Source organism: Callospermophilus lateralis, chromosome 17, assembly GCF_048772815.1.
Source record: "Callospermophilus lateralis isolate mCalLat2 chromosome 17, mCalLat2.hap1, whole genome shotgun sequence".
In the NCBI taxonomy this organism is placed as follows: domain Eukaryota; kingdom Metazoa; phylum Chordata; class Mammalia; order Rodentia; family Sciuridae; genus Callospermophilus; species Callospermophilus lateralis.
The window spans coordinates 64,144,171-64,170,397 of record NC_135321.1 but is presented as its reverse complement, the minus strand read 5'-3'; the positions used below and the strand labels follow the sequence as shown (position 1 = coordinate 64,170,397).

Sequence of the window (26,227 nt, the reverse complement as noted above, 5' to 3'; positions counted from 1 at the left end):
GTCACTACTGGGCCATGTGTGATCAGAAGAACTCTTCTGCTGGTCAGAGGACACAGGCAGCAACAAAGCTCAACACAAAATATAATCTTTTACTTTAGCTGCTCCTAAAATAAAGTATTTCAAAAGCCTCAGAACTTTCTAACTAAATATGTGTTCTCTGGTGCCTAGAAAGGCAGCATGCTGGCTGCTGAGTAACTGAGACAAACCTGGTCAGTAATGCTGCCTGATGGCAGATGCTCATCCTTCCAGCCACCAATCTTTTAATACTAAGTAACAACCATACAACAGACATTTTTCCAGTTGGGGGTGTGTGGGGACTTCCTAAAATATAGCTAGCCTCTTGGTGGCTGGATTAAAAAAAACTGTATTTAATACAATTAACTTCTATTTTGCAATAAAATAATCTCTCAGTGAAAGATAATCTGCAATTTGAACATACCCTAATTTTTAAAAATTTCATCAATGAGTTCTATTTTCTAATTATTACTTTCGATTAAGTCTTCACTTAAAACACATCAATCTTTATTTTGAAGTCTATATATCTAGTAAAAACACTAAGGAGGATGGTTCTGGAGGCATCGGATCCCGTGTCCTGTTACTTAGCCAGGATCCTGGGTTCCATTACTCAGCCAGGGGAGGTTGTACCAGAACTGAGCCAGGAGTCCCGGCTGGCAGCACTGCTGGCTAAGGCATACAGTTATGAAGTGGTCAGTTTGACCACCATGGTTAGACAGAAGTCTTCTGCAGAAAAAGAGGAGAAGGGATGAAGCTAAGAGGGTGTATTTCATAAGAGATGACAGAATCATCCCCCACAACTGCCTCACCTGAAGAAATCTTAAGCAGCTGCAATAAAATAATTATTTTTATTAGCCCAAATGAGGATCTTGTATCCAATTAATTAAAACCTTAGGTTTTCTCCCTCTAAGGCCAGAAGGAACAAACAAGTATCAAAACTTCTTTCAAAAGATTCTTAGTGGCTCAAGAAAAAAATTCACTGTGTAGAATCATGTGGGACTGAATGCCTATAATAACCTTTATTTAAAAATGGTATGAATTTTATGTTCTGCCAAAAACCTAAGGGCAGTTTTGAAGAGTTCTATAAATATTAAACATGTTCAGAAGAGAACACCGTCAATTATACAAGGTAAAGAAAGCCCATCCTTTCAGAACTGGTGCTAAGAGGCATCTGGAACCCCATGTTTCCTAATAAGCAGACTCCATTCCACCATCTTGGGAGGCAGTACGCTTTGCCAAGGGCAGCTTCGCATTCGCAGCCACTGTGTCTCATTACTGCCTCAACACCAAGCCATGAAGTAAAACAGAATGCTGAAAGCCAGTGGACTCTGGGAAGGGTAAAGTAATTCTAAGCACATCAAGAGAGCTGAATGAAGCGGCAAAGCCACCTCTCTGGCTCCCGAGGCCAGGCACATGGCCCTGCCAGGACATGAGCGCTGGTGGCTTATGCACCACCAGCCATAGCACCACAAACACACCTTACCATTAAGGAACTGTGTTTAACTTAAAGAATGACGGACTTAGAGATTTTGTGTTCTACAAAACTGGGAGGAAGCCATGCCTTCCAGATTCACTTCTGATCACAAGATGCCCTTCCCTGACACTTACTTGGGTGAGTAATGTCAGAGCCCAAGTCTGTCAGTGGTTCCATTTTTTGCATAAACAACAAATAGTAGACAGGCTTTGGAATTTCCCACCAAAACCACACATCCAAGAAGACAGGTATCTTTCCAGATTTTTAAACACTGTAAGGAACTAATAGTGTTACCAAATTTCTGAGACTGGTACTTTACTTCTGGACTCTGATATGTGTGCAGATGACGTCAGCACAGCAGTGAGGAGCCTGACTGGGGTTTCTGTCCAGGTTCTACCTCTGGAGTTACTGGTTTCATTCATAAAAAGGAAAGAATTTCACTACTTATATCATTAAATCACCATAAGAATTAAATGAGATGATGCAGAAAATATAGCAAAATGCCTGTGCGCAGAAAGCAAACATTAGTCACTCTTAGTAAAATGTGAAAAACAGCTACAAAAAGCAATTAGCTTCTATCAATGAAAGACACTAAAGCATTAAAAATATACATTTAAGACTAAAAGTAAGATGACCATTCTAATAAATTAGTGAAGGGCAGTCAATCAAGCAAAACTTACTTTATGGCTGCATAATAAAATGTTCCAAACCAAATACCAGAAGTTATTAGATGCACAGGAATCAAAACTTTCCCATATTGCCTAAATGTTCTCTTAAATCGCTGATAAAGACTAATAGATTTGTCTTGTAAAGGATCAAGTTCTTCCTTTTTTTCTGAAGGAGTCCCTTTGCCTGTGGCACTGGACGACAAAACCCTCTTGGACAAAACCACCTGCTCCCACTGTCCTTGGCGAAGGACCCCCTGTCGGGGTATCTGAGTACCCGATGACTTCCTCTCCTTTGCAAGGCACTGGGCAGCAGGTAAGTGGAGCCATTGCTTTTGAGGATCTTCAACCCAAACTACTTTAGATTCAGTGTTATTCAAAAGTAATGGTCCCTTTAAGTTCTGGCGGTGTCCAAAGAGACCAGTTTTCTGTGGTTCCAAGCATGTCCTGTGTGCCAGCCGAGACACAGTCCGTGGTAGATTCCATTGCATTTTTGAATGATGGTGATGGATTTCAGCTTCGTACAGAGGCTAAACTTAAAAAAAAAAAAAAAAAAAAGTAGATTATACATAGGCTTACATTTTAAACCAACCCATATTAAACCATTAATAGTAAATTAATCATTAACTATTAGAAAGTAAAAGGACAAAAACTGCTACCCATAGGAATTTATATTATGGTATAGTTTTAAGGCACTGTGATTTTAAAATGTCATTAAAAGATATCCTTTAAGTACAGTCAACCAGTCCAGCAGCCATCATGGAGGGGAATGTTCACAGGCTCTCTTACAACTTTGGTAAGGCTACTGTTGTTGAAGTCCTTCAAGAAAAGAAGCAGTGTAGCACAAGACCTGGGTCTGAAGGTTTTAGATACATAATGCCATGCAATTCCCTTTCAGACTTTTAAGCCCAAGTACACTGGTTAAATGAGGACATGGTTTTCTGCTTTTGGAATTGGGGATTGAATCCAGGGTACTCTGTCACTGAGCTACATCCCCAGCCATTTTTATTTTGAGACAGAATCTCACTAAGTTACTTAAGGCCTTGCTAAGTCACTGAGGCTGGCCTCAAACTTGTGATCCTTTAGTCTCAGCCTCCTGAGCCACTGGGATTACAGGTGTATGACAATGGGCAGGGCTTTCACAGCATAGTTACAGGAATTGTGCAATTTCTGGTGTGAAAGAGTATCTGTAAACCAATAAGCATCACACAAGTCGGTTATCATCATACATGTTAAGGTTGCTGAAGAGTTGATCAGAGCCACTACTCCATGATCCCTTCAGACTAAGTTACATTAAGTTGTAAATCACCTATGTTATTCGATGGTGAGAAGAGAGTCTGGTGTTGTGCCTCCCTGTCCCCCACTCCTTCAATATATTAAGGGTGGAGAGGGAAAAGAACAGCAATATCTTGACATTTCATTTGGTATCAGTGCAGAATTAAGATTGACAAGATAAATGAAAAGCAGGATGTGAAGGCACATGCCTATAATCACAGCAACTCGGGAGGCAGAGGCAGTCTAGCCTCAGTTCCAGTCTAGCCTCAGCAACTTGGCAAGACCCTGTCTCAAAGTAAATTACCAAAAAATTTTAAAAGAGGCCTGAGGATGCAGTAGAATATCCCTGGGTTCAATACCCAGCTCTGCAAAAAAAAAAAAAAAAAAAAAAAAGGAAAAAAAGAGACACCTTTAGATATCAAAACCTGCACCCCACACCTATTCCACCCCCAGCCAGAAAGGCAGTAAAATGTAGTTTTAGAAGCTTGTGGACTTTGGAGTAACAGAGCCAACCAAGTTAGCAGTACTACTGAGCAGATTACTATCCCTTTCCAGGGTAGATGGAATTAAAGGAGCCCTTACTATCAGGAAGTCAGCCCCTGCCTCTAATCTCCACCTCACCCTATCCTGCCCACCTTCCTACTTTACTTCTGGCATGTTTAGAAGAGGTGATTGCATTTTAAAATTGTATAATAAACAGTAAGATTTAACTAGCACCCCAATGAATACAGACACCTCATTTTGCACAAAGATTCATCGTCTGGGGCACACAGTTGACTGGGAAAGCAAGAACTGTTAAATAAAAACTTTCATTAATAAAGTCTCCACTTATAAGATTAATTCTCTGACTTATTTCCTCCATAATTAATAATTAACATCAGTTTCTATCAGACTCTCACAGATACAAATGAGTCGTGAAGTGAAACTACAAATCTTGCAAAATAAATGGGCTCCCAGGAAGCCTTCAGAAGTGATACTGGTGACCGCTGTACTCAAAATCAAAGTCAGTGACAAATAAAAGAGAATCTGATGCATCAGACCCATTAACACCAAATAGAAAGAAGAGCTGCAGTGATAACAAATACCAAAGAACCCAGAAAGTCAATAATAAAAAGGATGAAGCCCTTGGTTAAGTTTACAAACCAACAGTGTCATTATTGCTGTGGAAGCTGAACATGGGCACGGGCGATCTTGCTGTGCTTTCCAACAAACTGTATTTCCACCTGCATTTATATACCTATACCATGCCTGTGCCAAAGAGGAAGAGAACACCTGTTACTGATCCTAAGCCTTAGCTCAGCTGGACTCATTATCTAAAATTAGTGAAAAATAGTTTCATTTTTCATTACAAAACTCCTTCCAAACACTGTACTTTAAATTTCTGGTCTTTAGTTCTTTCTCTAGTACCACTGTCTTCTAATAGGTCCTGGCCATGGCTTAGAGGGGCTTTTATTTTGAGACAGAATCTCACTAAGTTACTTAAGGCCTTGCTAAAGGTTATTTTTCTCTTAAGCTTGCTTCTTTTTTTATTTTAAATTTATCCTTTATAGTTATAGTTGGACACAATAACTTTATTATTATTTATCTATTATTTTTATGTGTTGCTGAGGATCGAACAAAGGGCCTTGCACATGCAAGGCTCTCTACTGCTGAGCCATAATCCCAGCCCCAAGCCTGCTTCTTTTATAGGGCAGTATTCCAGGAGTTGGAATTCCGAGAAGTATAACTGTCAGGAAACTAGAGATTGTGTGTTTGTATGTGCGAACAAAATAAATAAAAAGCAATTTTAAAGAGCCTCTTTCCAAGCTTCCATTTGCAGCCTTTCCTCTGGTTTTCCCAACTGTCCCCTCCCAATTTTAAAAAGTATTTTTAACCTCTCCCTTTCTTATAGCCTATTTTTAAAAAATTGCTTTACTGAGATATAATTCACCTTTCCAAGGAGCAGAAATCAGTGAATTGTAGTCCATTCTGGAAAACCAGCTTCTACCTCAGAGCAAAGCCTGTCCAAGGAAGGGGGCGTGACCCTTGTCCTTGGAAAGCCCCACAGAGCACTCCTAGGCACATACCCACCCTGCTGAGTTGTTTATCTCCAGGAGAGATCTGCTGGCCAGGTGTCCCTGACTCAGTCAGGCTAGGTGGGGATGCATAGCAACCCCCTAGCAGCCACCAATCAGCATCCCAGGAAAATACCTGGGATACCAGATGACCCTCCCAGTAGTTTAGCACATACTCCCCTAAACCAATCAGTTCAAACGACTCCTCCTCTTGTACTAGCCAATCACCCCTACCCAACTTGTTCCCACCAGTGACTGTGCTAATCATGTTTTAGAGTTGTTTTACGATTTTCACAAGGTGTGTGATAATTTTTCTAAGAGAAGCTATGATGTATGTGAAGTCCCTGCCTTCCCTAAAAAGTGTATAAAACTGCTGCAAACCCTGGGCTTGGGGCCTCTCAGCGTCACAAGTTGCTGTGTGCACCTGGAGGACGGAGCTAGCTCGCAATAAACACCTCTTTGCTGCTTACATCGATCTTGGTCTCTGGTGATCTTTTGGGGGTCCTGAATTCGAGCAAAACAATTCATACCTGTATAACTATCACCACAATCAAAGTTCAAAACATTTTCATTACCCAAGAAGGAAACTAAAACCATCAGCACTCACTTGCCATTCACCCATTCCCCTTCAGGTAACCAGATGAAATAAGAAGACATGGCTGCTCTTTTCCCTCTTCACCCCTGGGGGTAGGTGGGGGTACAACATCAGGCTCTCTTCTCACCGTCTAATAACAAGTATGACTTAATGTCACTTAGTCTGAAGGGATCATGGAGTGGTGGCTCTGACCAACTCTTTAGCAACCTTACACATATGATGATGCCCGACTTGTGTGACACCCATTAGTTTACAGAAGCTCTTTCACACCATTTGTTTACTTTGGACATTTCATATAAAAGGAACCACGGAATGTGGTCTTCTGTGGCTGGCTTTTCGTTTCTCATACTGTTTTCAAGTTCACCCCTCTACTACCTCTTGGGCTAAGATTTACCTCTCTTCTTTAGGAAACCTCTAGGCCAATGGATTCCAAACCTGGAATCAGATCATGGGAAGAAGACAGCCTGGTGGGGAGAGGAGTGGCTTTAAAATACACATTCCTGGGCACCATCTGGACCTAATAAATAAAAATCTCCAGGAGCCAACTCACACCTGACAATGTGAATTTGTACATCATTTCTCTCGGTTCAGAACTGGTTTGAGGGCCAGAGATGGCACGATGGCAATGTTTTCTATCCATCTGCTACTACACTGGAAGTAGTTCAGTATCATTGACTTGGAGGAGATAAAAGGTCTACTCTGTTGTAGAGCAAAATAAGAAAACTCAGACTGTTGTACCCTCTACTCCCCACTCACTCACAGCACGTGCGAGCCTGGCCTTCAGTGGACTCTCCAGCCTGAGGTCCTCCAATTCACTTCTGACACCATCTACCTGAAGAAACTGTCAGATCTTATGGGTTGAAGTCCCAGAAACCGCCACCACTTCAGATGCCAATTCCAAGTCCTAGCCACCCATACTTCTGACTAACCAGCTGTAAACCCAGGTTCCCACAACCCTCTTCCTGGGTTAGAATTATTTTCCGGGACAGTTCATAAAATTCAGGAAAGAGTTTGGCAGTTTATTATAAAGGATACATTTAGATAGATGAGTAGAGGGAAGCAGAGTGGGAGAGGGCACACAGAGTTCCAGTGCCTTCCCTGGGCCTGCGGGGTCTCCCAGCACTACCATGCATTCAGCAACCCAGAAACTCATCAAATCTGAAGAGTATTTAAAGGAGCATGTTTTCCTGCTCCTACACCTTCCCAGAGGAAGAGGGTGGGGCTGAAATTTCAAACAATCTACTTGGTTCTATCATCTCTAGGTTGCCAACAAGTGGAATGGCCCATCCAGAAGCTCATTAGCATAAATCAGACTTATCAAAGGGGCTCATTATAAATAACAGAAGATATTCCTACCACTCTGAAAATCCCAGGAATTTTGACTCTAGATAGGAACTAGGGATAAGGACCAAACATATTTCTATTATACCACAATTGTCAAGCCTTGGGAAAACATTACAAACTTATTAAAAAAAAAAAATACAGCTGAAGCTAGGTGTGGGAGCGCGCGCGCGCGCACACACACACACACACACAGACACAGACACACGCCTGTGACCCCTGCAACTTGGGAGGCTTAGGAAGAGGATCACAAGTTTGAGGACAGCCTCAGCAACTTAGCAAGACGTGTCTCAAAAAATTAAAATGATATAGCTCAGTGGCAAAGTGCCCCAAGTTTAATCTCTGTACCAACCAACGAACAAATGAACAAACAACCCCCCGCAAACCCCAAAATACACTTGACACAATGAAGGAAGAGATCAAATAAAATCATATAAAATTCCCAATTAAACACAGAGAAGGCAGGAAAAATGAACAGCAAAGATGCAATGGAAAGGAAAATTTACAAATCTGATAGCTATGATTCCAAAAGTGCAATAATACTGTAATCTTGACTCCCTGCGGGCCTCCTTCCTGAACATTCCAGTCTGCACCACCCTCCCTTCCTGGAGGCCTAAGCCCAGTTCTTCTGTCTAGTTGTCCTTTGATTCTCATCCTGTGTGTGGCTGGAGCTCCTGAAGTTGTTAATAAATTTGTTACTCCCCCACCCCCGTTTGCATATCCTTGGTTATACACAGGTTAAAACTGCCAAAACTGCAGGGGCAAAAAGTAAACTTAGATCTTTCCTACATGGCCAAGTCCCCTAACAAGTTATTTTTGGCTAGCATAAGGAAATCCCTTCTTTTAACATTTACAAGGAAAGTAACTTTGAAACCACCAATTTGCTTTAATTTTATTTATGCTTTTCTGTCTATATAACCAACCTCCTCTATTCAACTCATGGGAACATTCATTCTAAAGGCCAATCAGTACATTTAAACAGAATTTTTTTTTGTTAACATAATGATAATGTAAAGAAGACATAACAATTGTAAATACATATACACCTAACAAGATTCAAAACAAATGAAATGAAAACTGATACAACTGAAAGGAGAAATAGGCAAATCCACTATTAGAGATTTCAACACCCTTGTCAGTCACTAGTACACAGTGCAGACAGAAATCAGTAAGGAGACAGCTGAATTAAACACCAATAATCAACTCATCTAATTGGCACTTATGGAATATTCCATGCAACAACAGCAAAATACACAGAGCAATAATATCCTATTCTGGGACACAGAATACATGTTAAGAAAATCAGAAGAACAGGATGTGGTGGTGCATGCCTATAATCTCAGTGCCTTGGGAGACTGAGGCAGGAGGATCCCAAGTTCAAGGCCAGCCTCAGGAAATTAGGGAGGCCCTAAGCAACTTAGTGAAACCCAGTCTCAGATTTTAAAAAATGGGCAGGGGATGTGGCTCAGTGGTAAAATGCCCCAGGTTCAATTCCCATTACCAAAGAAATTTAAAAGAAAAGAAATCAGAAATCATACAATGTTCTCAAAATACTATGAAATTGAACTAGAAATCTTAACAGAGACAGCTGGAATTGACTCCCCCCACCTTAAATATCTGGAAATTAAAAGCGCACATTTATCAATAATCAACAAAGTCTAAAAAAAAAGTTTAAAAATATTTTGAAGTAAATGAAAATTCCTTAGCTCTGAATGCACATATTAGAAAAGAAGTTAAGATCTCAACTCCACAAAATTCCTCCTTAGGAAACTAGAGAAAGAGGAGAGAAAGCAGGGCTGGGGTGAGGCTCAGTATTACAGCATGTGCCTCCTGTAGCTGTTAGGTAGGAATTCAGGGATGCCAAGGTGGCAGAGACAGGGATAAGAAAGATGCCACTGAAGGGTGGGACAAGGAGAGGAGTCATGTCCCTGTTTAGGATAAGTCCCATTACCATGACAAATCCAGTCACTGAGGACTTATTACCATGACAACCCCCCCCCACACCACACACAGACAGGATATTTTAAAAATGACCAATGGGGGTAAAGTGGGCAATATTCTAATTAGGAAATTGGAAAATATTCTAACCAGATACCATAAGGTAACAAATGTGAGCAAATGGGGTAGGCTACAATCTGGTATGTACAGAACGCTTCTGGGCTCAGCATATAAGAGACTAATTTCTTTTTTTTTTTTTTTTAAGAGAGAGTGTGAGGGAGGGAGGGAGGGAGGGAGAGAGGGAGAGAGGGAGGGAGAGAGAGAGAGAGAGAGAGAGAGAGAGAGAGAGAGAGAGAGAAGTTTTTTTTTAGTTATTGGCAGACACAACATCTTTGTTTGTACGTGGTGCTGAGGATCGAACCCGGGCCACACGCATGCCAGGCGAGCGCGCTACCGCTTGAGCCACATCCCCAGCCCAAGAGACTAATTTCTATACATCAGGGTTGTAAACCCCTCTCTCTTGATCACTCCCTTCTACCTTATGGAGTGCTACCTTCACTTTCAATAAGTCTGCACTTTGCCTCTTACTATGGTGAGTTTTGCTCAGTTCTTTGTTGGGGATGTCAAGGACCTGGACCTCAACTGGACACACCAACAAAAACATTGTCAGGCCCCACCCAAGTTCCATCCCAAGAATGCACAAGCACGCACATACATACATACATACACACACACACACACACACACACACACACACAGAATAATTTAAAAAACAAACAACAAACAAACAAAAAAACCAATAACAATGAGAATCAGAGCAGAAATGAATGAAAATTAAAAGAGGAAAATAACAAAATCAAACCCTAGTTCTTTGGGGAAAAAAATGCACAAAATTTATCTATCTCTAGTCAAGTTATGAGAGGACAACACATCACCAATATTAGAAAGAATATCATAATAGTATACTGATTCGATAAAGATTAAAAAGGTAATAAAGAAAGAAATAGTCTTTTTTTTTTTTTTTCCAGTGCTGGTGCTAGGGACTGAACCCATGCTGGGCAAGTGCTCTACCATCAAGCCACATCCTCAGCCCCAAACTTTAAATTTATGCTACATATTTGATAACTTAGATGCAATGATCTCAATCATTAAAAGACTGAAATTATCAAAACTCACACAAGGAGAAATAAAAGGCCTAAGCAGCCCTATATTTATTCAAAATATTGAACTAGTAATTAATTTTAGGGAGGGGTACTGGGGATTGAATCCAGAGTCACTTTACCAATAAGCCACATCCCCAGATCATTTTGGTTCTTGCCAAATTGCTTGGGGACTCACTAAGTTGCTGAGTCTGGCCTTGAACTTGCAATCCTCCAGCCTCAGCCTCCCAAGTGGCAGGAATTACAGGCTTGTGTCACCACACCTGGAAATAATTAACTTTTTAAAAAAGCAGCAGGCTCAGGTTTTACCAGTGAATTCTATCAAATATGCAAGAAATAATATCAACTCTTTATTATCTCTTTCAAAAAAATGGAGGCAGAGGAAAGACTTCCTAGCCCCTTCTGTGGGACCAGCCTTACTCCAAAAGCATTTCCAGAGAGGGGACCATAACTGAGGACAAGAGGGGTCCCTGACATAGGTGACAGAAAAGAATTTCAGTGTGTACCAGTTAGAAATACAGAAATTTATTTAGTAAAGCAGATCCACCTTTTCAAGGGAGATATGGGCCATCAAGAGTGAAACACTTTGGAGTTCCTCAGGTTCTTCTTTTAAAGAAAACTTGGTGAGGTGGACTAAAAATTTAACAGCAAAAGACTATTCATTTTCTTTCTTAGGACTGGAACAAGGCAGGGAAAAATGACCCCTCTTACCACTCCCACTGAACTATTAGTAGTTCAAGTTCTAGTTAGTCCAACAAGGCAAGAAAAAAGACGTATAGGCCTGGGAGGGAAACCACCTCAGCTGAGAGGACAATGCAAGTCTCAGGAGGTACCTGTGCTTCCGACTACCAATGGGGTTCTCACCCAACGCTCTGCAAGGATGGTTCACAGAACTGAGAAACATGTTTACAGGACATGGGTGGTCAGATGAAGAGGCAGGAGAGTCCTGAGAGGAGCTTTTCCCCCTAGGAGCTGGGTGTATCATGTGGACACTTTGACCAACCAGGAAGTTTATCAATCCTCATCTTCAGAAGCCTTCCCACAGTGTAATCTCTAGCCTCCTCTTCACCTTTTCCTGAAGTTGGTGGGTGGAGCTGAAAGCTCCAATCCTCTGATCAACTCTTTCTGGCCATTTGCCCCATCCAGAAGCTATCTAGGGTCATTTCATTAGCATTAATTCAGGTATGCTCTGGGAGACTTATTATGAATACCAAGAAGACATTTCTGTCCCTCGGAAATACCAAGGGTTCTGATGAGCACTTCATGAAAACCACATATTATGTCAAAGGATGTTCCTATCACAATTATTACTCAGGAAATTACAAGGGATTTAGGATCTCTGTGTTATGAACCCAGAAGGCAAAATATACACACCCAGCCCTAAACACTGGGGATCTACCAACTATGACTGGAAAATTTTAAGAAAAATCAAAATTCCATTTGTACTGAAAGTGAAAAAACTTTCCCCTAAACAATACAGTATAACAACTATTTACATAACATTTACATTGTATTCAGTATTAAAAGTAACCTAGAGATATGGGAAGATCCTTATGTGGGAGGACATGTGTAGGTTATATGCAAATACTGTACCATTTCATACAGGGGACTTGAGCAACTGCAGTTCTAGTTATCTGCAGAGGTCCTGGCTGGTAATCGTTCCCTGGGTGGAAACAAGTGGTCACTGTGTTTCTTATTATAATCATATACCATATGATTTCAGTGAAATAACTTTCTGGAAAAGGCAAAAATGTACTTAGTAAGAAGATGGCTGCCAGGGGACCCAGGATAGGGAAGGAGGAATGAATGGGTGGTGCATGGGGCATTTTTAGGGTGGTGAATTTCTCTATGCTATAAAGGTAGATACATGCCATTCTACGGTTGTCAAAACCCATAGAATGTATAACACAAAGAGTGAGCCCTAATGGAAAACCTGGACTTTGGTTAATAGTCAATACTGATTCACTGATTGCCAAATTTCAACTGATTTTAGTATAAACTTATCCTGCAGTGCAGGTGTGAGAAAGGGAGAAATATAAAGCTCAATAGGTTGAAATGGTGAAAGGCAGGAGGGACTTCTCTTGACTACATGAATTCTTTCATGTTATTAAACAATTCTTAAACAGATGAAGAATTTCCTAAGATGTATTTCCTTCCATATATTACTTAATCACATTGTGACTGCTGTTTTAAGTCAAATTCAGTCTGCGGCTTAGAAAATGTAAAGGCATGCAAGTTTCTTCATAATACTCACTGGGCTCTTAATTTTCTAAGAGTTCCATTAGTGATATGGATGGCTTCAATTTAATTTCTCTTATATAATCCATCTCCTTCAATCTGTTCTGCTTTTGAGGCTTTCTAGTATCAGAATTGAGCCATATAAACAAGGTAGGTTGAGGACTACTGTTAAATCCTTAATCTTCAGAAAAAGGTCAAATTATGCCCCCTAGTGAATTTCTATGGAATTTCACTACATTTATTGATAACTTGGCAACCCTTAGATCTATGTCAACTTTTTAAAACATTGATGATTTTTCCAAAATTACTGGTTAAAAATACTCATTTACAAGATGTTTACATCTTTATCTCTTTTCAGAGAATCAAAGTTCCTACATCAAGCCATGGTGGTCTGTGATGGGACCAGAATCCACAAGGTCTTACCTCCACCCTCTTCCTTCCCCCTCTGGCAGGTGGAAATAAGAATGGAGGCTTTGCCATCTGGAAGACCTGAGCTCTAACCCTTGCTTTGTTTTTTCCTCACCCTTAAAGTGAAGTTAATGTCACTTTTATCATGATATTTATGATGATTAAATGAATAAAGCATAAAAGTGTCTAGCACTTACAATAACAATTTTATTTTTAGCTTCCCTTCTTCAACTTCTCATCCACTGACCTGGTCAATGAAGCCCATATTCTTCCTCAATCCAGTCTTTTGCACTAATCTACATGGGGACCCCATGCAAGTCCTAGAGTAAAGGAAAAGACTCTTTCCCCTTCTTTGCTTTCACACCCAACACAGAACACCTCTGTAACCAAAAGTACACACTTTTCCTCACACACCAAGCATACCTCCAGAGGTCACTGATGGGTGTTCCTAGTTCAATTCTGACACTACCTACCTCAAGCTAGTCAGGCCTCACAGGCTAAAAGATGAGTCCTGCGAAAGTACTCCTCACTTTGGAGCTGTCAGGCCAGCTATAATTTTTTTTTTTTTTTACCCTCTCGGCGGCACCTCCATGTGTTCAGCAACCCAGAATTTCATCGGGGATCTTGCTGAAAACATTTTAAAGAGCTTAACTCCAGGCCTGCTCTCTTGCAGAGATGAAAATTCCAGCTCTCAAATCCTGTACTTGCTCAGCTTTTCTAAAGAGCAGCTCCTTCCACAGGGCCCCACCCAGTCACTTCATCAGCATGAACACAGGTGTTCAGGGATTCATTATGAATACCAAAAGACATCCCCACTCCTACCAATCACATTGTGACTGCTGTTTTAAGTAAAATTCAGTCTGCAGCTTGGAAAATGTAAAGGCATGCATTTACTCCAAAGGTTTAGGGGCTTCATAACAGAAACCAGGCACAAAATCTAAATATATTTCATATGACACTAGTCCTAGCTTCTCCAGTGGTCAGTTCACTCTCTGGTCATGACCTTGCATCATTTGACACTGCTTTGCAAATGAAATCATAAAAACAACGCATGGGAAGAACTTAACAAGGATTCGGCTAATAAATAATTAGATGAGATGATTTCCCTCATCCCTTTAAAAGTGAATCAAGTTGTTATTGACCATATTTTCTTCATACATTTCCACTATTATGCTTTGTTCTATTCTTTCAACTGCCCTCATCACTGGCTTCTTCCCTTTAATGTGGGGACTGGGCCTCAAAAAATAGGCTGTTCTGTGGTTATGGGCCCAATCTCTCTCCTTCCTTTACCAGCCAAGGGTCTTAAGACAGCTTCCTCTGTTCCACTTATACTGCTTTCCCATTGAACTGCTCATATTAAGGCCATGCACGAGCCACACAGTTACCCATAATTATACCCGCTTCCAGTCTGTTCAAGTGCTCACAAGACTCTCATTTCTGACTCAAGTTCCCTTTTGATCTTTTTAGCACAGCTTCTTTCCCAGTCTCATCCATAGGCTTATTTTTCTACTAAATATAAAAGGGGCTCTCTCCTTACTCTACACAACTAACTGGGCAATGGCCTTCACAACCACCAATGCATATTTCCTTTCCAGACATGTTTCTGACTCCCAGCATCCATATATCAGACTAGACAAGGACTTCAAAGTAGTACCGTAGAGAGGCAAATTAGAGAAAAATGCACAAGAATGAAGAGGAACAGTCAAGAATGGAAAAAAAAAAATGACAGATATTCAAGAGATCTTATGTTGCCAAAAATGAAATTAGAAAAATGTAAATAAAAATAATACCCGTGAAAAATACCTGAGATAACAAAAGCAACAGGTTCAATATGTTTTAAAGTAAAATAAAATGTGTTGCATGAGAAAGTTTCAATTACATAAAAACTGCATCCTATTAGCATACAGTCAGGAATAAACAGCTAACCCTCACAGACATAACAGTCATGCTGAACTCAGACTTGAATGCCTTACTACGAATCGGAAAACAACACAACAACAGGATGATAACTCAAGAATCTGAAAAGTGTGTGACCTAAGAATCATAAAAAAATTTGGAGAGAGTGTCAAGATGGCCAGGTAGAGGTGCCTAGCACTTCTTTCCTCCTCCAAAATGAACCAGAACAACAAATAAACAGGTGCATTTCAGGTTTAGAGATATGGAATCAAGCAAGACATCACACAGAGACACAGAGACATCACACAGGCATAAACAATGGTATCAATTTTAAAAAGTCAATGAGATTCAAGAAAATACAGAATGACTATTTCAAAAAATTAGTAAAATAATTCACAGGATGAAAGGGAAATTTATAAAGTAAATTTGTAAAATAAAGATCATGACAAACAATCAAATAAAAATCTTAGCGGTGAAGAACTTAGTAAGTCAAAAATATAGTTGGAAGTTTCAACAACGATGAGATAAAACAGAAGGAATCATATCTGAATATGAAGATAGAACTTACAGAAATATCCCAGATCAAAACAAACAAACAAAAAAACAAAAGAAAGAAAGAATAGTCTAACTCATATCATATACCTTTTCTGACCACAATGGAATAAAACTAGGAATCAACCAGAAAAATAACTTTAGAAATTATACAAATACACAGATACTAGACAACATACTTTTGAACATACCATGGGTCACTGAAGAAATTAAAAATTTCTTAAAACAAATGAAAATAGAAATACAATACACCAAAATCTATGGGATACACCAAAAGCAGGAGTAAGAGGAAATTTTATAGCATTATGTGCCTACATTAACAAAACAAAACAACAGAAGGATTTAAAATAAATGATTCAGTATTCTCAAGGGCCTAGCAAAGAACAAATTAGGACCAAATTTAATAGAAGGAAAGAATCATCATCAAAGATCAGATCAGAAAAAGTCAAAACAAAGATTTGTTAAACAAAGAAAAAAAGAGAAGATGCAAATAAACAAAATCAGAGATAAAAAGAAAAAGACATCGATACCACAAGAAAACAAAGGACCAGTAGGGGCTATTCCGAACAACGATATGACCAAACTAGAAAACCCAGCAGAAATGGGTAAACTTCTGGACATATAACCTACCAAAACTGAACAATGCAGACATAGAAAACTTAAAACAGACCAACGAGTAATGAGATTAAATCAGCAATAAAACAACTCTGAAAAAAAGAGAAGCCCAGAATCAGATGGCTTTACTGCTAAACTCTACCAAAGTTTTAAAGGAAGGACAAACATCGTTTGTTCTTACTATTCCAAAAAACTGAAAGGGAAGAGAAACTCTTCTAAACTCAGTTTGCAATATTAGCAAATTGATATTAAAATCAGACAAAGTCACAACAAAAAAAGAAATCTATAGAGCAAATATCCCTGATGATCATAGATACCAACATTCTTAAAAAAAAAAAAATAGTAAGTCAAAAACATTACACACCTTGATTCAGTAGGACTAGCCACAGGGATGCAAGGATGGCCAACATTTCAGATCCATAGAGTAATACAACATATCAAAATAATGAAGGGTAAAAATAATAAGATCATTTCAACAGAGCAGGGAAAGCATCTGATCAAATCCAACATCCCTCCATAATAAAAACCATAAAGAAATTAAGTATAGAAGGATCATACCTTAGGCTGAGATGCTGCTCAGTGGTAGAGCATGTGCAAGGTCCTGGGGTTCTAGTCCCAGCACAAAAAAATGAAAAAAAGAAAAATCCTACTTCAACATAACATACTAAATATGCATTTCCTCTAAGAAAACAAGAAAGGGATGTTCAATCTCACTGCTCTTATTTAATTTGCTGGAAGTTTTAACCAGAACAATCAGGTAAGAGAAAAAAAATTAAAGTATACAAATAGAAATGTCCACACTACCCCCCAAACTTTTCAGATTCAAAATAATTCCCATCAGAATACTAAGGATATTCTCCACAGAATTAGAAATCACAATCTTAAAATTCATACAGAAGCACAAATGACCCCAAATAGTAAAAGAATCACAAGCAAAAATAATAAAGCCGGGGAATATAACAATATCCAATTTCAGGACATACTACAGAGGTACAGCCATCAAAACAGCACGGTACAAAAACAGACAGAGACCAATGTAACTAAAAAAGATCCCAGAAATAAACCAGGCATCCACAGTCAACTGATTCTTGATAAAAGTGTCAAAGATATAAATTTGAGAAAGGACAGACACCCTTTTCTTAATTGGTGCTGGGAAAACTGGAAATCCATTCTCAGAAGATTCAAACTTGACACCAACTCTCATCACACACAAAAAATCAACTCAAACGGGAGAGACCTAAAGGTAAGACCTAAAATTAGGAACCTCAAGACACCATATAGGAAGTGATTTTTCTGGACAAGATTCCCAAAGTATGGGCAACAAAAATAGATAAATTAGTTTTTAACAAACTTAAAAGTTTCTACACAGCAAAAGAAACAATCAACAGTGAACAGAAATACTGTAGAATGGGAGATTATCTCTGTAAACTATTTATCTGATAAAGAATGTATAAGGAACTCAAAAGACTTAACAAAAAAAGTCAAATAATATGATTTTTAAAAATGGGCAAATGATTGGAATAAACATTTCTTGGCAGAAGTCAGACATATGGCCAACATATATATGAAAAAATGTTCAACATCATTACCTAACAGTTATTTCCATCCTATGGTCTGTGTTCTGAATTTCATGGTCAAACACAAAATTGCACAGAATTATTAGAAATAAAAATAATTTATATTTTCTTAGTGGAAAAAAAAGATTTAAAAAAGCTCTAGCATTTTTAAGACCTAACTAGCATGAAACATTACATGGTTTAGTCTCATTATGAACATCTTCTATTTCCTACGCTGGCTAAATTTCAGATCATGCAATCTGTACAATAAGATGAAACCTAGTAAGGTATGTGCTGTCCTTGTTTCTATGGTGGCTAAATGCTTAAGACAAAAACTTTTCATAAATAATTTGGAGCAGCTCTTTTCAACAGGCCTTTGGGAAATAATGGAATTGTTCTACATCTGCTCTGTACAATAAGTCAGCTGCAAGCTACAAACACATAAAAAATTAAATGGAAATAAATTTAGCCAAGAAAATGAAGAAACTCTATAATTAAAATAATAAGATACCAATGAAAGAAATTGAAGATACACAAAAAAATGAAAAGACCTGCCATGTTCATGAATAGCCACAGGTGGCTATTCAATACCTAGAATGTGACTAATGTGACTAAAGCACAAATTTTCAATTTTATTTTTTAAAATTTCCTTAAATTACAATAGCCACAGACAGCTAGAGAGACTTCCACACAGTGTTAACTGAACTGCTTGGTTAATCTCTATGATGGGTAGTAAGTATTCGTTGCCTACTAAGTATCCCTACCTCTCTCTCCAGAAGCTCCATTTTACTCAGGCAGCTAAGCTCCTCCCCCAGCTCCAGAGTTGGTTCGGATTAAAAATCCAAGCTCATAGTATTGCTCTGGTGACTTCTATTGGTTCAGGAATAGGCACATGACCTAGGGCAGTCTAAAGACCTGGGAGGGTACCTATGTTCTATGGTGTGGAGACCTAATTCTCTCTCTCTCCACAGCTGGGGATGAACAGGGAAATAAGTGGATTCTGGGGCTTCCAGTAGCCACTCTATATACCTTGAAGACAGCGAGGTGCTGAACTACACAGAGTCTGCTCCCCTTTAAATTCCTTGTTCCTGTGAGTTTATTGCTGGAGCCAATTCCAGTCCAGCTTCAGTTACTTGCAGCTTTCAGATGAAGCCAGGTGGGTAGACAGCTATCATCTTGTACTCTTGAGGCTCTCCAGAACACATCAAATTGCCTTTTCTCACATTGTACGAGCAAACCTGACTGTATGAAGTCTTTCATACATGAACTGTCAAAGGATCATCTGAAACTTGAAATCAGTGCTATTCACAACCATGTTTTGAACCTCACCATGCTTGTCTATATTTTCTGTAGAATTCTTTCAGTTTGAATGCACTTTGCACTTAACAATGCTGGTCAACTGTGTGACAGATACACTGCAAAGAAAAAGAATACAGAAAACAACTAGAAATCTACCATGCCAACTCTGCCTAAAAGATAAGGTACAGTGAGGTAAGATGAAGATATGTTTTGTGCTACAAAGAACAAAAAAACATGTTCCAGTGAGCCATTTGGTAATACAAAGGTTAATCAACCTGCATGAAAATTGGAAGGGCCCAAGGCATAATATCAAGTTAAAAAAGTGTAACACGAACTGGGTGCGGTGATACACATCTGTAATCCCAGAGATTTGAGAGGCTGAGGCAGGAGGATTTCAAGTTCAAAGCCAGCTTCAGCAACTTAGTGAGGCCTTAAGCAACTTAACAAGACTTATAGAAAAAGAGCTGGGGATATGGTTCAGTGGTTAAGCACCCCTGGGTTCAATTCCTGGCACCAATAAATAAATAAATAAATAAAGTGTAATAAATTCATGAAATAGACAAGTAGAAGACGGTGAAACAATTCTTTAAAGTAGGAATGGGGCTTTGTAGAAGCTTCAAGCTATGAAAGCTGTTGTAGCTTTATAATTCATTATAAGAGTTATTTTGAAAAGGAACCATAATTGGAATTTCCATTTTTTCCCTCCAAATACCCTGGCTTCTCAGTTTCATGACCTCTTTTCCTGCCCTTCAATGACCTCACCCTGTACCTCACCTTAGCCACCCTACTCCAGTTTATACATTTACCATGTCACTGTCAATACTATACCCACGGAGATCTCCTTCTTCTTAACTACCACCTCTTACATTTCTACCTTATTTCTTCTGATCCTAACTTCACCCCTCCTGGGCCCTTCCATCTATTAATCCCACCATCATTTCACCACTTCAGGCCCTCTTTATGACTTCCTTTTCCTCTTCACCCAGCTTAGACCCAATGTTTCTACTAGTGAATTATTATACTAATAAATAATGGTTTTCTTAGTGCACTACTACTATTATTAGCTGCTATGACAAAATACCATAGACTGGGTGTCTTTAAAAACAGACATTTATTTCTCACAGTTCTGGAGGCTAAAAGTTCAAAACCAAGATGCTGGCAAATTAGGTTCCCAGTGAAGGTCCTCTTCTATGTATACAGAAAGCAACTGTCTGGCTGTGCCCTCACAGGGCAGAAGGAGGAAGCAGAGAGAGTATGTCCACTTTCCTTAATAAAGACACTAATCCCATCACAGGGTCTCACCCTTATGACCTCATCTAAACCTAATTACCTTTGAAAGCCCTACTTCCTAACACCAACATTCCATTCATAACAAACTCTATCATTTACAATTACTTTCTGTACACACCCCAACTTCCCTCTGCTCTTCAGCACAGTAGTTAAGCTAAATCTACTTCTGTCAAAACCATCTGCTATATGAAACATGAAAACATGCATGAAAATGCAAGAATTTACTTGATAGAGAAAATCAGATCTATGTACATTAAACCAAAAAAGTGCATATGAGAAACTACATTTATTTTACAATAAGTGAACCACAATAGAATCTGTTTCATGGTATAGCTTTCAAGAAAAGGAAATGGTAACCTCTTTTTTTGGATTAACTGGTTATGCCAGTATTTACTTGTATAAAGCATATCTCAGAAAATGTGATTTAATCCTCACAGTCCCAGAAGTCATGTTGTAATAAAAAGCTCTCGTATTCTGGGTTCAATTTTAAAATATATTATTAAAAAATTTTGTATTTGACATAGATCTGCTTTGTTTTATGAGGTATGCCACACAATTGTATATTGTAAAATCTTATGCCTGACAGCTATTTGGCAAACACTGCACCACAAGCTCATCACTGTTTATCTAATTTTTCTTCTTTTAACAAATGACCCCAATTACCATGCAGCCTACTTATGAGCTCAAACTATTAAAAGAACTTTGGATTTCAAATGGTAAAGAAGAGCCACTACGATCCACATTTATGTTAAAAACCAATGACACCAAATACATATCATATTTTATCCAATTTATCTCATCTAATAAGTTACAAAGGCAATTTAGAAATACAGGAAACCTTGAATGCATTAGGCTGTCTTCAAAACAACTTTTGTAACAGGACTCCACTTGCCACTGGCGTTTGCAGGCTCTGAACTAACCACCACCCACTCCCAACCCCTCTTACTTTCTGCTGCCCTTTCTCTCAGTCATTCTTCAGCCATTGCTATGCATGTTCAAGGCCCAGCTACCCTTTCATCCACGGAAGCTGTGGACCACTGCAACCACCACTAATTACCAGAGGAAATAAACACAGGACCTAAAAGTACATAAAAAAATGCCTCAGACTTTTCACTATTCAAATTGTTGCCCTGGTTTACCTGAATTCATAAAATCACTGTTTTTTCATCTGTATCAAGACAAAAAATTTTATAGCCACATTCAAAGACATAGACCAGTGACCTTATATGGCACCTCAGCAGTGGTTTAAGTTGGGAAAAGAGAAACTAGAAACTGATAGTTCTGTGCTAAGCTCTCTACATTCATTCATTCTGCGTAAAGATTCCATGAGGAAATTAAGAGATGTGACTACTTAGTCCAGGACCCCATGCCTACCAAGTTGAATCAGGATCTGAAAACATGCTACCCACCTGTGCTCTTGACCCCCGAAAGGCACTATTCATTTTTCTAGTTAGGGTGCATGATAAGTTGGTGGCCCATGGTTAAGCGTCCAGTTTCTATTAAGCCCAGTCAGTAGCAAGCCAAAAGCGGTTTCTCAAAAAACAGAAGTCATTTATAGAGGATGGCAAAGTTTTGTTACAAAATTTTAAGGATCTATGTACTGGTTTACCTATAGTAACCTGCCAAAGACTCAAACCAGCATTTCAACCTGCCACCAATGCTTCCAGCACAGTGGCATCTGTGGGACCATAAGGTCCCAGTGTGGCAGAGCAGCCTGCAAAGCAGCCTGAACCTATTGCAGAACACTCTTTTGTTTTGAGCCCACTCAAAACTAGTAGCTTCTTGGTTCACTCCATAAATGGGCTGGAGAAACACAACCAAATGAGTAAGTTATCACTTCTAAAATCCAAAGAGGCCCTGTAGACCTTACTGCTGTTTTTCTTCTGTAGATAGGGACATGCTTTATATCAATGGAAATTTTATATCAACTAGAAATTTCACTGAGATGGAAGCTCCTGAATTTAAGGGTTTATTTCCTGCCATTTGACATGTACGTGTTTTACCAGCAAGTTCTATGTATGCAGAGTGGGGATGTTTTTTTCTGGTATATTTGTTACTTCTTGCTCACCAGGTCCAATCAGTCTCATGGCATATAATGTGCCAGTGTGATGCCTTGTGGAAGGGAAAGCTGGCCAGGGTCTGCATTAGTTTGCTGGAGATGCCATAACAGAGGTCATAAGCTAAGTGGCTTAAACTTATGTTGCAACAACTGGAATTTATTATCTCCAGTTCTAAAGGTCAGAAGTCCAAGGTCAAGGAGTCCTTAGGGTTGGTTCCCTCTAGGGGCTGTAAGGAAGAATCTGTTTCATGCTCTCTCCTCTTGCTTCTGATTATTTGCTGGCAATCTTTGGCATTCCTTGGCTGGCAGAAATATCACTCCAATTTCTGTCTTCACTTTTACAAGGCAATTCCCCTGTGTACTTGTTTGTGCCCAAATTTCCCTTTTATAAGTACACCAGTTGCACTGGATTAAGGCCCACACTACTCCAGTATGATGACCTCATTTTAACTAATTACATCTGCAACAATGTTATTCCCAAATAAAGTTACATTCTGAAACACTGAGGGCTCAGATTTCAATATATGAATCTTAAAGGGACACAATTCAACCAGTAACAAGGTCCTTGTGGTCTAAATTACAACAGAGCTGGAAAGTTGATATGCCCTGAGGTAGGACAGCGAAAGTGAATTTCTGGCTTTACTAGATAAAAACAAACTGCCTTTGGTGGTCTTTAATAACAGATACTAAGAGCATTTGGCAGATCAATACCTGCATGCCAGTTACTAGGACATAAGTTAATTTGGTCAAGCAATGAAATGACATCTGGAACAGCAGTTGTAATTGGTCACCACCCCATTAAACTTATGTAATTCACTGCTATTTTCCAAGTTCAATCTGTTTTTTGTGTAGACCAAATAGGTGAACTGAATCAGAAATGGCAGAAATGACATCTGCTGCATCCTTCAAGTACACTAATCTCTGCAATCCTTTGGGGAAAGATAGCCTGATTCAAATTATGCCCCTTCCATCATTATTCCATGCCCTTGACATCTATTTCCGAACATATTCCCATGCACATTTTAGGAAAATAGCACATCTTATGAATCGCACTCTTCAGCTCATTCTTCAGGACCTGCTGGACTTAATTCTAATTATAGTTCTAGAAGCAAAGGGGTGGTAGGGGTAGGCACTGAGGAGAACAAGCAGTGTCTTAGCAAAGCAACTACCCCCAAGGGAGGTCATCACGGGTTCTTCAGGTCAAACAGGATTACCTTGTTAAGCAGAGGTGGAAGGACTGAGAAAAAGACTGAGCAGAATTTAGGGTCTTAATATCCTAGTTTCATCAGGATTTTCTCTTATGTCCCTTTCAAATTGTGGGGACCCCACTCCTTTTCAATCAATGTCATTTTAACAGCATACACCCCATGAAGTTGAAAATTCTATTTGGATTCTATTCAGCCACTTTGGGTTTGGATTTTAGCAATCTCAGCTCTGTAGCTACTGGAGAGAGCAGTTTCTTTAGAGCAAGCATGTTCAGGTCATTTATGAGCTAGGAAAATAAAATCCTGAGCTTGTCCTTTTCTTCCCCTACTTTTTCCAGTACAGTTAGGAACAACCAGCTAACCTTATCATACTCATTAATTTGATAAAAACATCCTAAGATATCGAATATACGATCAATTAGACTCTTGCCTTCCATAATCATTTGAATAAGAGTACCAGTGGAGATTCTGCATATTTCTATAGCCATAAAATGTCACACAATATTGTGTCCTCCTGACCATTGGAAATACTCATTAGATCCTTGGAATATAATGACAGTAGAGAATCAATTTCAGAAACCACAGAACAAGTTCAGAAACATCCTCAAGATTTTCTAGTACCTCTTAGTATCAACTGGAATCAGGCTTTTCCAGAAATATAAATAAAAAGAAAAACATACAGATGTAGATGCAAAAATTAAGTACCAATAACTATATTTAGATTGAGGGCAATCACCTTAAATTCAACAGTTACTTACATCTTCAAAATACTATCACAGCAACACCTAGATAAGTATTTCATTAAATAGCCGAGCTAGACTGACATCAAATTAATCAATACATATAGTAAACTTACAGATTTCTCAACTAAATATCACTTTCCACTGTAAAAAAGAAAAAAAAAAAGCTTTAAACAAGAATATTTTACCTGCTTCAAAAGTTTAATATAGTGTATGAACACTATATTAAACAAAAGACGAGGAACACTCCTTGTTCTATACTATCTGGTGAAACAAACCTGTCATAAACAACTTTCTTTCCTGCCTCCACAGAACACCACCATTCTTAGGAAGCTCTAACACTATATCTTCATTCTAAAAGCAGTTTTTATGTTTTCAATATATTATCTTCAACTCTACAACAGAAATCACACATTAAAATTGTATCTCTGAGAAAAGTGCTCTCACTTTGTTATAAATGTCTTGAAGTAAATTCCATGTGAAGATTCATTTATTCAATAAGCATCTACTTTGTGCCAGGTACTGTTCAAGGAACTTGAGTTAATCACTGAACAAAATAATGATCCCTGTCTTGGCAGAGCTCATATTCTAGCAAGACAACATCCTTATCCAGCTATTTTTCTCTCTGATCATAGTAACCAAAGTGTTAAGTATCGGAAGCATTCCTCTGAAAATTCATTTGCCATATATGGCCTTTGAGCAGACACTATTTCATTAATGGTAGAGATTCTAGTCTCTGCAGCTTGAGTCCACTACTCACAGGTACATGACTTGGCAAAGTAACTTCATCCTCATCTATAATACAACGATAATCATAACTCTACTGGATTGCAGAAGAACTGAATGAGCACAAATGTGCAAAGTGCTTAGTTTGGCACACAGAGGTTATTAAAGCATTATCTATTACTTTCATTCAATTTCCAGAGAACCAGAGATTAGGTTACTCAGGCAATAATAGGGGAAAATAACATCAATGGTAACTTGTAAAACATTTTTATCTGGCCTATTTACTCTCTTTCACCATTAAGAATTCTTTCTCTCTTTTCAATTGGTTTTACATCATATCTAGTTACGTTTTACAAAAGCTAAAAAATGTGATCTTTACATATCCCATGGTATAGTGTCAACTGATCCTGAAGTCTGCAGGTATTTAATCTAATGAGAAAAAAAAATTTAAGGTCAAAATTACATTCACTTTCTCAAAACTTATAACAGCAATTATTTCAAAAAACCCAAATCAAAACATTAGAAGGAGCAAATGCCCACTTCTAATGTTTGAATAGGTAAAAAGCACTCTTAATCTCTAGGACCTATACCTTTGCGGTTGCCAATATTCATAAACTCAAAGGCTAATTCTTAATCCAGCTAATTACACATAATAAAAAAATACAAGGACAGTCCTCCAAAATTGATAGCTCTTCCTATTTATTAAAAATGGGTCTCTTTCTTGGTTCAAAGTTTACAAAGGGTCAACAGGTTACCTGGGAAGGGCTAACACCCACAATTTATCAGTGATCAGCCTGGGAGGCACATGCTGCGAATATAGCTCTCTCCAAAGCCAAGTCCATTAATTAATATCACTGTACCAAAACCAATAAGATAGCCTAGTAAAACACATATCCATGACCGATTTTAAAGGAATCAATTTTGGTAAAGCCTAATCCTAGATGGATTCTAAATTCACTCTTTGCCCTCTTTAGGCGGGAGGTGTGGCTCAGCAATGGTAATACGAACACGCATCAACAACTCTGTTCATTCACAGGCACAGTTCCGACCCCAATCTCGGGGCGAATGCCCAGAACCAGGGCTTCAGTACAGTAGGCGCCTCCCGATTGCCCAGTGGAAATCCAGG

General features: G+C 38.9%; 1 protein-coding gene across 3 annotated transcripts in view; it reads right to left on the bottom strand.

Moving 5' to 3' along the window:
- The window catches only part of Fam210a (family with sequence similarity 210 member A), a 34,161-nt gene that overhangs the window by 7,267 nt on the left and 667 nt on the right, over window positions 1–26,227 (bottom strand). The window contains exons 1-2 of one of the 3 annotated variants that reach the window (XM_076837235.1): window positions 5,360–5,382; window positions 2,170–2,684 (exon numbers count right to left, since the gene is read on the bottom strand). In XM_076837235.1, coding sequence (XP_076693350.1) covers window positions 2,170–2,645 — 476 coding nt within the window. In that variant the 5' untranslated portion in view covers window positions 2,646–2,684; window positions 5,360–5,382. Of the gene's footprint in view, window positions 1–2,169; window positions 2,690–5,359; window positions 5,383–26,227 lie in introns of those variants that run through there. The other 2 variants (XM_076837233.1, XM_076837234.1) reach the window with 2 other exon arrangements.